Genomic DNA, 13,692 nt, shown 5'->3' on the forward strand with positions numbered 1-13,692 from the left:
GTGGTCAGGTGTAGAGGTGTAGGCCTATATACATATTCTACTGCTTAACCTCTTCCAGGGGCCCCTGTTGCAGTCGGGATGAGCATAGACGTGGCGAGCATAGACATGGTGTCAGAAGTCAACATGGTGAGTGAATTTACATCACATAGCCTGCACACTGATCCTTTGTGCTTACTCGACCGCATAATGCATGCAGTCTTTCCTCTGTCTCTGTGCTGATACAGAAATGCACATTGGCACTCATACAACATGATTTCCTCGCTTACGTGCTGTAGTAGGAAGTGCTGATGTAAATCCAGTTTTTCCTTTCAGACCACTATGTGATACTGAGATGGATGGGCTGGGTTTCCTGTAAGCAATAAAACATCTTTATCTTGCAAGCTGCATGCAGTGTTACCTTACATACACAGAACAGCCCGGGTGTAAAAAATAAACAGAATACAGCTTCTAACAATGCTGAGCCTCAGACAGTAGCATCAGCTCACTCAGGGGATAGACTAAAGCTGCAACAGAGGTTTTAGCTTCAATTCAATACAATGCATTTGCAATAGGTTACAGAAAAAGTAGGAAAAACATGCACTGGTAAGGCTGGACTCTCCCTTAGTCCTTTTAAATCTGTTGAAGAGACCTTAGCACTTGCTTTGCTCTGCTTGTTAACCTCTCCAGCCACAGTTAACAGTGTTGCAGCAGTGTCTTCCCAGGAGGCCCTCTTAGCAGACAGCTATCAGGGAACTCTGATTGGATTTTCTAATTTGTGAGCTGGATGCTGTTATCCCCATGTTGACACGTGTACCCACATGCAGGAAAGTAACTTCAGGCTATGGTATCTTAAAATATCAGACGACGATGACCCAAATTGCAATGGAAACAAGCGACCCTGTCCTGCTCCATGGGCCACATTTCTTCAATTCTTTTGCAGAAAAAAGAGCCAATTTTAAGACTCCAGCATCAAATTGAAATCCAGTTAAGGTGGAATTATCTGTAGTTAGTTTGGATCAAAGCTTTTGAAACCTACAAGCCACAGATCAACACCTCTCCACCGACACATTTCATGGGCTATTGCCTGTGTAGGTGTAACCATTATGCCTTCTAGCACAGATGATGGCTGCTTTTTCAACAATACAGCCACTAAAGCATTGTGGCCATTAGGAGTCAAATCCAGGTCAGTCAGGGATGCAGCACCTCGATCCTCTAAATGTGTATACATCAACTCAAGCATCATCACAGCGGACAGGGCATCATTTCACACCTATAATGTCCATTCTTTATCGACCAGATCCAGCAAAGAGGAAAAAGGGCAGATTTTTTACTGCGCCATACTAGTAAATGATCACTATTTGTCTGGTGGGAGGTGTGGGTGCGTGTGTGTAGGTGGGTGCTGATCAATACTAATGACTCAATCATTTCTTCACCAGGTGACTCCTGGCTTGACTTTTCAGCCCAAGCTACTGTGTGGGTTAAAATAGTGCTCCCTGTCCTTGACATCTCAAGACTTCCCGAAAGCAGTAGAAGTTTATTTGTCACATATGTTTTGTGGTAGGGTAATTGCTTCTCGGATTTATTTATTTAGAGGCAATGGCTTTTTCCAGCTACGGAAGTACTTCCTTACTTTACTGCACAAGTATTTCGTCGAGATAGATGGGGCATAAAAAACGCAAAACTCCTTTCATGACTATAGTGTAGTTAGGTTTTGGAAACCAGAAATGTTGTAAAGTAAAAAGGTTCAACAGAAAAATCTTGTTTAAGTTTTCGATAGTTTTAGTCATGTTTTAAGCAAAAATACTCAGTTCCAGCTACTCTGAAGTAAAGTGGTTCATCTACAAATTGGAAGGTTGGCGGTGCAATCCCCTGCTCTTGCATTCAACACATTGAAGTGTTCATTGGCTAGATAGTAAACCCAAAATTGCTCATGAAGGTGTAGCCATTGGTCAGTGAGTGTGACTGAATGAGTTAGGTTGGATCCTGATGGGCAGGTTGGCACCATCAGTGCGTGATTGTGTATGGGTGAACGGGACATGTAGTGGAAAGTTCTTTGAATGGTCAGAAGACTAGAAGGTGTATTATCATTTGTATATTTATTGGTATATTGATGTTTTTTTAAGTCATTCTTCCTTTATTCTTTTTATCTTGTGGTATGTGATAATATTTTAATCTCTTCATATATACTCACAAAAACTATATATATAGGGCTGTCAAATATGTTGATATAGGGGTGTCATTAACTTTTTTTCCAGCACTGACGACTATGCCAATGGTAGTCTATTGAGTCATGATTCTTAAGATCAACTGATCCTTTTTTGTTGTTTTTTAGATCGGACATGGTGTCAAGCGTGAAATAACCATCATATTCTTTGGCTAGTTTACCATTATAAGGCAAAATGTTTTTTCACCATTATTTGACTCAAGCAGTGGTCATGGTGTTTCCAAAAAGGTAGCTGCAGGCATCTGCGAAACTACGCTTTGTCGTCTTTAAAGAAATAATCTCAAAGATTTTCAATGTCTGTTAAGTCCCTATCTATGGCCGTATGAGGTAACTGATTGAGCATATGGCCCACTGATGAAAGGCTTTGCATTTGCAGTATTACAGACTGGGTGTCGGTGGCGACTTTCGCGGTAAAAAAAAAAAAAGAAAGCAGCGCCCTTTTCCATCACCCAGCAGTGGTTGGTCTGCCAGAGAGGGTAGGCGGAGCTGGGCGGCTGCTTTCTTCTATGGCTGAACAAACAAAGAAAAGATGGATGACTACAGACACAACTTCAAAAATTAGTGAAAATCCTATGAAAAAGAAACAAATCTGACGCTCAGATGAAGGCAAACAGTCTAACAAGGAAAGCTGCCGTCAGCGAGGAAAATCAAGAGTTACAACCGGTACAACCGGAGCCAACTGTTAACGTCACACATGCTGCAACACTGTCTGGATATCTGGAAAGTGTGCTCCCGCAACCGTTTATCGCCATAGGTGCCGCCAAAGAGAACAAAACTGAAATCTTCGAGATTAGCACTTTAAAGTGTTGTGTATTCTTTTCTTTTGGAAAGTAGGCATTGCTGAATGGTAAAATAGGTCAAAATCATCAATCTTGCATTCAACATCCGGTGACTGTGAAGGCCAAAGGTCCAAATGATTCACATCATTTTCATACTCATCAAACCATTAAGTGACCCCTCGTTCCCTGAATGGAGGCATTGTCATCGTAGAGAGACCACCCCCATCAGGACAGAGATGTTTCATTAAAGGATAAAGGTAATCACTCAGAAAATTTTGTATTGATTTGCAGTGACCCTGCCCTAACTCACAAAATGTCCCCCAGAGCATAACAGAGCTATCAGATCCCCTCACTGGAGGAGGCAAGTTTTTCATTTGATTTTAATTTTTCACATGCGTGTATGTGTAAATACACTATGTTGTCACATTTGCAGATACATTTTGTCATTCTGCTAATAAAAAACAATTCATTTGGCAATTAAATTCGCTAAGTCCCACCCCCCTTGGTTAGTGTTGCTATGCCTGTCAAGCTTTCGCACCGGCATGTAAATATTATGGCGTTTTCAACTATTACAGTAAGAGATGTTCCAAGGGAAATAATAGAAAAATAGTTCCCAAATATCAAAGAGAAGTAGACAGAAAGGGACTACAATACGCTTTTGAAAGCTACATCCAGAATGTAATTTGTCAGCGGAGTGTTGAGAATGACAAGGACTTAAAAATCGAGGCAAAAGCTCACTGATGTTTTGTTATGACTCCCTATAACTTTCATTATCTAATATGTTTTAGCCCATTGCTAGCAGAACTAAATACCACTTTTTTATTTTGTTTAAAGAGTGTCAGGATATTGCTTGCATATCATGGGCTTGATCCATACACTGGATCTCCTAAAGGCACAACGGGAGATGGTAGCGAAGGCCAGACAGGATCACAAGCGGAGACCAGTTGACTATCTTCTACAATTTTGTATCCATGTCCAACATCTCCCCCTTGAGGTTTTGGCTTGGGAAAAGCAAAAAATATGACCCTCTAAACTTTGAGGATATCTCCTGTCGGACTTGCAGAGTCAATGCACGCCGTTTTGGTATTTCTCCTTGTTCTGAAAGCTTGACAGGACTCCTGCGCCTAGTTACGGTTGCTAAAATTGGATTGGACAGTGGGCGTTCAAGGGAGGGGCTTAGCGAAGGGTCAATTAATTTTATTAGAAAACACGTTTGCTGTTGCAATTTAGTCGTACATAAACAACATTTCAAGACAGTTTTGAAAAGTTACATTATTATGAGACTAGAAATCCGAGTTTTAAATGTTCACACAAATCCAGTCATCTTTGTCTTTCATTCAAAATGAGACCCATATATTAGGACAAGAGACTGGAAACTTCCATTTGTATTTAAAAGAATATAACATTTTCAATAAGAACTGTTTTTGTAAGGCAAGGCTTTATGATATGTGCTATATGCTTTGTTTGCCAACAATTCAGTCGCTAACATGAACTGGCAAGACAACTTGGCTATTCCCCAAAGAGAACACAAAGGCTGCTGATCAACCAGGGAATCAGACAGCTGAAATCACACTTAAACTGATAATTAATTGGATCTTGTTCTCATTGCCACCAGTGCACATGTGCCTCCTCTTGTTAGACGGACAATTCTTGGCTATTATCCAGTGTTGAAGCCCAAACAAGACCGGTCAAGCTGTTTGTTATTTTCTCACCAGCATTTGACATTTGGTGGATGCTTTTTATCCGGTGCTGGGACTGTCTGAGGTTCAAGCACTGGGGGTTTCTCCAGCAGGAAATGAATAATGAGCGCTTTTGTCCTAACAGTGGCTTTGCAATGCTTCATCCATTGCGCAACACTAAACAGCAAAGCTGCTCTTTCTATTTGTAAAAAAAAATCTATTTCCAAGTTGTTAGGCTTCATCCTGAATTAATTTCAATCCAACTTCAGCTACTAAATCCACTTCATCCCAGTGGAATGACCCACAGGCATAACAAGGGAACAAGTTTTTAAAGTTGAGGGTTTATTGAGATACAAATACTGCTTGCTATGCTGAAATGAGGACTGGATCACACTCAGCATGTTCTAAAAGGAGCACAGATTTGCAAACAATACTGCCAAATTTTCAGCTTGATGTGACGTTCTCTCTCACGCAGAGAGAAAAACAGAACGGTAATTCGCTGTAATGGTAGAACACAAGTGCATTAAATGCAGTTTGTGAGAAGACCAAGACAAAATTAGAAGCACCTGAGGGCCATTTTAGGAAAAGGACCATTTTCAGGGGTGGAAGTGAGATATAATGTTAAGTTCAAAGAATATTAGACGCTCAAAAAGTTGCAGATAAAGCAAGGAAGAGGGCTAGGCATGAAATAGGGGTTTAAGGATGAAGTGAAGGGGTGGTAAATGTGAGTGTTCTCACTCAATGTGCCTCTGGAAGGGGGGTTGTAACTGGGGTTAAGGGCTGTGCTCATCTTTCTACAGTAAATGTAGTAACAGTAAAAATCATAAGCAATACAAAAATAGTTTTCTGGCTGTCATGGCAACTCAAAATTCACACTAAGGCGAGCTATCACTTACTAGCATCTAACTAAACCAACTGGACTCCACTGTAGTGAAGAGAAGTAATTCTTTTACAGTAAACTTGGCGACTTAGCTCTGTGACATTCTGCTTTTTCCCCCCTTTTCTTCCCTTTTTTTCAGCTCAATAAGTGACCATGTAAACTGGTGACTTTCAGCTGAATGTGTTGTAGTTACAGCAGCTGTTGAAAATGAGCTCAAAATATATTTATGTGTTACATTAACATCTATGTTGTTTTTGCAAACATGACATGCTAAGTTGCTTCTTGATTGCTGCTTGCTTTTACACCAAACAGGGTAAGAGCAAGTCACTCATTAAACCGAAACACTGGTGCAAAAAACAGCTCGTCATCGGTTGTTTGGAGGTATTGCGGGTTTAGGGCAAGTGTTGCACAAATTAAACTGAGAGCGTTTATTTAAATGTGAAAGTACATAAAAATGTGTCCCTAAAGGAAATAAATAATTGTGATTAAAAGCCCAAACTAGCAACAGCGTCAGCATTAGTCACTTTGCTAAAGCAGTCAAACACCCTGCACTGCTTTAGATTTACAGACTGCTGAACTTATGAAACTAATGTTTCATGAGGTTGCTGGTGTTACCCACTTGAGACGCAACTACCTTTTTACATGAACAGATGCACCTACCTATAGACCTACCTTCAGCATTAGACCACAACAATGCAACGTCATTGCCTGACGCCAGTGGCTTCATCGTCACTAGGGGACGGATGGCAGCTACGTTAGAATGAAATAATTGAAATAAAACGAATGTAAACATTAAATATAGACAGGAGCTCATCAGTACTTATGATACATTTTAAAAATGTCAATTATAAGACTAATGATTTCTTTAAGGTCTCTTAATCTTCATTTTGACTGTCCCTTTTAAAGTGGACCTGTCTTTGCTATTTGTTGCCTAACAATACACATTCTCCTCACCCATATATACCTCCATGTTCATACCTCCACTGTAGTTTGATTTGATGTGCGGTGAGAGTTCATTTAATCAACTAATACCAGAGTCGAAACTAGCGATCCAATGATCAACAGACCTGAGACACAAAGGGGAGCCGTGAACTGTGGAATCTAATGATTTATTAAGCGACTGAGCCAAACAGAAAAGAGCAGAGAGGATCAAAGATGTGAGAATTTTAGAAAGAGGACATATAATATTAGATAAGATAGAAAGATGATGAGAGAAGAGCTGGTAGCTGATCAAAATTCCACACAGTCTTGTAAGACAGCACGTGACTGTAGCATCTGGCTTGTCCAAGAATCCACCTGGCAGGGCAGGTTGTCCAAGTCAGTAACTCTGACGCCTTCGCAGTGCGAGAGCTCCCGCACGAGCAGATGCCAGAGTGTCTGAGAAGGCTCACTAATTACCTCTGAGGTTTGTTTGTGGTGTGCCGGGGGCCTTCACTGATGAGAAACACATACAAGGACAAGATCAGAGCAAGGCAAAACAGATTATGTGCGTGCTGAGGCAGTGCTGACTTGGAAACTAGTTGAACACTTAAGAATGGATAACTTTAACGAAAGATGTGTCAAGTTTCGGTGCTGTTTTGCAAACCTAATCAGAGAGTGGAGTGTTTTTCTTGTATTCAATAACTAGTTTAATGTAAGGTTTGTCAGTGGAAATGAAAATATGATGTGAAGTTAATACAACATTGAGTTTGCTTGCACTTAAAATGTTTTGAATAATTTTATGTAAGAAGTTTCAGATCAGAATGAAAGCAACATGTGTAGGTGTGTTTTCAATACAAGGGCCTTCTCTTGCAGAAACGGACAAATGAGCTTGATTCTTTGTTCTGGTAAAAGCTATCAAGGCCTTTATGCCTGTCCATTATCTGTGCCTCATGAAATCATCATCATTTTGGGAAATTAAATTAATGCACAATGGAGCTAGCTCTGCTCACACTGGGAAATGGTCAGAGTTTGTACTGTGAATATAGTTGCAGTAACAGACTGAACAAACTAGTCATCCATACGCCCACAACTGTGTGTAGGCGTCAAAAAGAAAAAAAATCTGTCATTATGGAGAGGTGAAAAGATCTCTCTCTTCTCCAAATGTTCCCACTGCCAGGTTTGTTTTTTAGATTTCGTTTGCAGAAAATATACTAGTGCACCACTAACACAACAAGCCCATAAACTTTGCCCTTTGATTTGCTTGTGTTTTTTTCATTTTTCGGGGCATTAAAATATATGTATGCGTCTATATTTCTGCTTTATGATGTAAGGTTGACTTTATTAGGTGTTAAGGTTAATAAACTTCCAAATACACAATCTATTCTGGGCCTAGGTGTGCCAGAATCACCAACCACACTCGTGCAAATCAGATGTTGCCTCAGCAGAGGCCTGTGTATGTCACCCTAATTATCTTATATAGGTCTTCTAACTATGCAAAAAGAGCATATATTTTCTGAGTGTGGCTTAATATACCCCCATGTCTTTTATCCGGCATCCGGCTTCCTGCCTGATGGAATGTAATTGGCCTCAGGAGAGAGCACGCTGTAGGATGAAATGATTATCACGAAGATTTAGAATAAGCAGGGCTGGCACTTCCTGGTTTGCTTTACCAACCCATGCATGATTTGAGGAGGGATTGCCCATTTTTCCGATTCTAATTCTACAGTCCCGTCATTATAATAGCCTTGCTCTGAGTTGCATACACCTTTAAGATACAGCAAGGATTGGCCTGGGGAATCTAAAATTGACAGGCAATGGCCTCATTTCCTTTATCTGTGCCACTAAAGCGGCAGTTATGATGTAGCAAATAAAAAGGGGCAGGTGAACTATGAACTGAATTTATGACAGGGGTAAGTGAAAAGGTCATCTGTCAACAGCCTGATTCTATCTATTGTAAGATATAGATGATATGTGAGGTTTAAGAATGAGAGTAAAGACCCCTGTAGAAATGAAACTGAAGAACGCTAAACTCGTTATTGAACTGAGATTAAAAGATCAGGAGAAATCATTTGATATTTTGTTTATGAGTTTAACTTTTAATTTAATTTTAAGCATTTTATGCCTATTTTCATGCACCTTGCTTTCTGTGTGAATGAATGGGTATTCTTTTCCATGACAAAAAGTGGTGGAGTTAAAAATCACCTTGCTTTGGGAAAGTATAACGTAAATCAGACTTTAACTCTTCGTCCAAAAATATAAACTTGAGTTAGCTTACATTTCCTCTGTGATGAGGCCTGAATACGTTAAAAAAATTATAAAACAAAGACCTCACTTTACGTATCTGACATGTCACTGTTGACATTTCGGAAACAAATATACATTGTGCAGCAAGCGACACTTCACCAGTAGGAAGCTAATGGAATTGTTTAGTGGGAGCTTGGAACACAGCTGAATGACTAGAACCCATATTAACACCCACACTAATCGATTTATAAGAGAACATGTTCGTAGAGGTCTTTTAACTTTTAATACTTTGTGAATGATTGTCAGAAATAGATGTACCGTAAAATCCAGAATATAAGTCGCACCAGAATATAAGATGCAGTCTGTTTTTGGGCGGTATCCCAAAGGGAAAACGGTTTTCTATAGCCATTTATTAATAAAAACATGTATACTAGATATTTCAACAATATTTTAGGTATTTTCACGTGAAAAGACATTCAAAGCACACACAAATTATAGCCTACCATCTGTTTTCACCATGTCGAGTTTGCAATCCTGCTACTGGTGCGGTAGCTAGCAACCTACGTCAACGTTGATTGTTGTGAGGGTGGCGGTCATGATGCCGCATGTCCGTGATGTAGCTTTAGATAGATTACAGTGCCATTGTCTCGATAAATACTGTAACACAACAAAATACCTCTTTCTTCATTTTATACTGGTGTATTGGTTGCACCGGTATATACTGTAGGACACAGCCCACTTTTCAGATGAAAAAACGTTATTAAAAGTGCTTCTTATACACCGAATTTTCTGCAAATTTATGACTTTTAACTTCTGATTTAGTTGAAAATTCAAAGAATAAGCTCAAACAAGATCCAACAGTACTCCGGTTTCAGCATTTGGTTGTCAGTTTAGATTTGAGACTGTTTTGAAGCTTTAAACCAAGAGGAAACATGAAATGTCCAGGGTGAGGTGTCATGCTGGCTGAGCAGCTGCTCTTCAGCTGTTATACAGTCCTGAGGATTCTCTGGCCTAAATCCCAAGTGCATTTAACAGTTTTGTAAATTTGTGTTGTCTTCACCCTGACTTTTGACTTGATTTTGATTAGGGCTAGGTATCGATAAGGATTTCTCAATTTGATTCGATTCTTAATCACACGGTGATTATTCCATTCTCTTTCCGATCAGATTTGATTCGATATCGATTTCTTTATGGGTACTTCAGCTATAATATCAATGCACCTCTAACTTGGTGCATTATCAAAATGTTTAATGTTTACAATAAGAATTGACCCCAAAGAAGTAACATCATGTACTTTTTATTTAACATGACCACCACACAGCAGTAAACACAATATTAACAATTTTATGAATTAGACAGCTTATGAACTTTTTTCCAGTTTCAGATTTTTAGTCTGTACAACTGGCTCATGGTTTTGATTAAACGAACTCGGGTTCAACTTGCACCAGGTTTGGAAAGGCAAGATACTGTACAACTTGCCGACGCTAACAGAGAGTAACATAAACATCAGTGCAAAACTAACTTACATATTCATGGATGCACACACGATAAAAAGAGTCCGTTGACGATCACTGATATCTCCGTAGTAGGTGCTGTAAAGAGTCCGGGCATGCCTGGGAAAATTAAAATATCGATCTTTGGCACCAGCGATACGATAATTGTATCAAGCCAGTCTGGACAACAATATATTGCGATACTGATATTTTGTCCCACCCCTAATTGTAACTAATTTACTCGCCCTTTCCAGGCTTAAACATTTTTGTATCCTTGTACTAAGGCTTGTTCATATGTGTATTTCAAGTCTGAATTTGCAAAACCTCTTTACTGCACAAACTTACATTGCTCATTGCAGCAAAATAATTACTGATTAATAGCTGTTCATGAGAAATGTGTTTGTTCATGAGTCAATCACTAGCATAAATACACCCCTTTAATGTTCCTTTAGGCTAAAATATTTCGAAATTAAGCAAAGGTGTTGCTGTTTTTTGTCTTTTGAGGCCTGGGTAAAGTGATTATCTTAAAGATCTCAGTTTCATTTTCTTGGTAATTGCGGGAGCACACTTCCTAGATATCCAAACAGTGTTGAACGTTTGGCATCAACTGTTGGCTCTGGTTGTAACTTTTGATTTTCCTCAGCGAGGAGGATTTTTTCCGTGAAAGTCGCCACCGATGCACAGTCCGTACTTCTACAAATGCAAAGGCTTTCATCACTGGGCCATAGGATAATCACCATTGTGTTCCCTTATTCGGCGATAAATTGTGATTTAACAGACATTTATTAAAATGAAAATCTTCAAGATTATTACTTTAAATGATATCACATCTTGGCTACTTCCTATTCAAAAGACCTATGAAACCTGCCTTTTGCTATTTGCAGTTATTGAATCTTATGACACATTTCGGGTGCCGATAATGAAAAGCATCCTACACTCACATTTTGTATTTGTCCAGACCCCAAATGTAACACCCATCCCCCAAAATTGTGCAAGCAATGTCCAAATGGAAGCTAACTTACAGTGCTTTAAACCCAAAAAAGTAAAAAAAAATAAAAATAAATGTAATGTATAAGAAAAAATGAAAAATGATTGCATACTGTCATGTGCACTAAAATGTAACACAAACTCTGTTCATGTCATAGGAAAAATGTTCTAGCTGTACATTTACCATTGTGCACTCTCTTTCTCTCACTCTGTCCTTGTTATGAGGCTATACATCATGAATGATTAGACAGCGAGGAAATTATCCTGTATATTGGAGGCCACACTGTCATTTGCAGGAAAACTCCAATTAAAGGGGTAGTTCTGCCATTTAGTGTTCTAGTTCTATTAAGCTGAGAGGCTCCGGGAATTTATATATGGTCAAAATCAGCATGCATTTCTGACTTTTGCTCTGAGTCTGGCTCAAACTCTCATAACGCTGCATAAAAATTCCCATAATGCAACTCAATAGCAGCTTTTATTAGTCCCACCCTACTACTAAATGGCCACTTATTCCAAACCCCACTAAAGGGCTGCATGGTATTGGAAAAAAATGACATTGCAATATTTTTTATTTCTGCAATGTTTATATTTAATTAAAGATAGATAATCCTTTAGTGATCCCCAGAAGGTAAATTTGGGATATAAAACAATACAGGAGATTTCTCCACATATATCAAATGTAATGGTCATACACAGATATACAATTTACAATCATAATTTTGATATTTCACTACTTAAAAAGTACGTCCACATCTAGCAAACAAACCCCCTTCCACACACTGTGCTCAGCCCTCCTGCAATGTTACTAATGCACATGTGCAAATCGGGATGTCAATAGTAAAACTTATTGTTCAGCCCACCCAAAACCTCCACTTTGTTAAGCAGACTATCTGTTTAAACATTGAAACCTAGGCTTAGCCCATGCTGTGATAACCCTGTTTTTCAAACTTAGGAAAGCTCTTTCAGAGCCACAGAGGCTCAGTACTTCATGCTTTCTCTTGATATGAGCTTAAGGAGCATCTTTCCAAACAAATCTGATGTGTTTTTTTCTTTTACCATTAACCAGTGGGGTTCCAAGTTATGGCAATTTATTCTTACTATAGTGTAAACTGAACTGTTTATATGAAGCGTCAAAAAATGTTTTCTTCTGATGTTGTATGTTGCATTATTAATAGCTAAACTGACCAGTGGTATAAAATGCTGTTATTTTAAGAAAATGCATAGGGCCTCATTCACCAACTGTTCTTCGGAAGAATTTCTTCTTTAAACCCATTTATTTTAAGATTTTTTCTTATTTGGAATTTGTTCTTAGTTTGGAAAGAAATGTTATTTAAGCTCATGACACATTTCTTGAAGAGGCTGTTGCTCAGTGGTAGAGTCGGTCGTCTTTCGATCAGAAGCTCCCTCAGTCTACATGTCGAAGTGTCCTTGAGTCTTGGGCAAGACACTGACACTTGGCATAGCCAACGAGTATGAATGTGATAACTGATTTACAGTTGGGCACTTTAGTGTATAAATGTGTGTGTGAATGGGTGAATGTGACATGTAGTGTAAAAGCAGCTTTGAGTGGTCACAAAGACTAGAAAAGTGCTATATAAGTACAGTTCATTTGTACCATTGTATGATATAAAGCATCCTACACTCATATGGATTTTTTCCATTTGAAAAGGAGGGAAATTGTCAAAGCGCTTTGTATTGTTTGCATGCATAAATGCTGCTGCCTGAAACTACATACAAAACATTATTCAAAGGTTTTTTTTCATATCGTCATGATTATCGCAAAATTGTGTGAAATATCGTGATATAATTTTTAGGCCATATCGCTCACCCTTACAGTCAACCCTGAAGTTGTCCAAATAGCAGGGTGCTTACTGTGTTTTAAACCAAAGAAAGAAAGTTGATGCAGAATCTTTAATAAAAAAATATTGAGTACAGTTATGTGCACTAAAATGTCACACAAGCTCTGTTCATGTCGTAGAAAAAATGTTCTAACTGTACATTTACCATTGTGCATCCTCCTCCTCTCTTTCTCTCCCTCTGTCCTTGTTATGAGGCAATACATCATAAGATATTAGACAGTGAGGAAATTATCCTGTATATTGGAGGCCAACACTGTCAATTGCAGGAATAAACCCAATTCGATCACCTCCCCACAATCATTCTCAATATGCTATTTTTACCATTCTATAGCAGCAGAAGGAACTCGCTGAGGGATTCCCCCGCACTGCGGTGATATACAGCCTCAGGGCCATCCCAAGGGAGAGCTCCGAAATTACATTGAAGTGACTCAAATTGCCTGACTTGAACGGGGGTTCATATTGAGTACACGGTGATTACATATCAAGACTTACTAGGCTGCAGTCATCATTTATTATTTGTTGCTGTTGTTAATGGAGCAGCTGTGATACGTGTCACATACGATTATGCTGATTCTTTATTCTTCGCATTTTCCATTCAGTCCTATTGTGCTCCAGTCTGTGAAGATGAGCTAACTGCAGCATATACT

At 39.0% G+C, this 13,692-nt stretch overlaps 1 protein-coding gene across 2 annotated transcripts in view; it reads left to right on the top strand.

The window, feature by feature from the left end:
• Positions 1-13,692, top strand: part of LOC138603698 (gamma-aminobutyric acid receptor subunit beta-3-like) — a 55,707-nt gene that overhangs the window by 420 nt on the left and 41,595 nt on the right. For both annotated transcript variants that reach the window (XM_069675587.1, XM_069675588.1), the window contains exon 3: positions 59-126. In XM_069675587.1, the coding sequence (XP_069531688.1) occupies positions 59-126 (68 nt within the window). The remainder of the gene's footprint in view (positions 1-58; positions 127-13,692) is intronic.

This window comes from Semicossyphus pulcher, unplaced genomic scaffold, assembly GCF_022749685.1.
Source record: "Semicossyphus pulcher isolate SPU_LCO1_2020_fin unplaced genomic scaffold, fSemPul1.0.p SCAF_24, whole genome shotgun sequence".
NCBI lineage: Eukaryota > Metazoa > Chordata > Actinopteri > Labriformes > Labridae > Semicossyphus > Semicossyphus pulcher.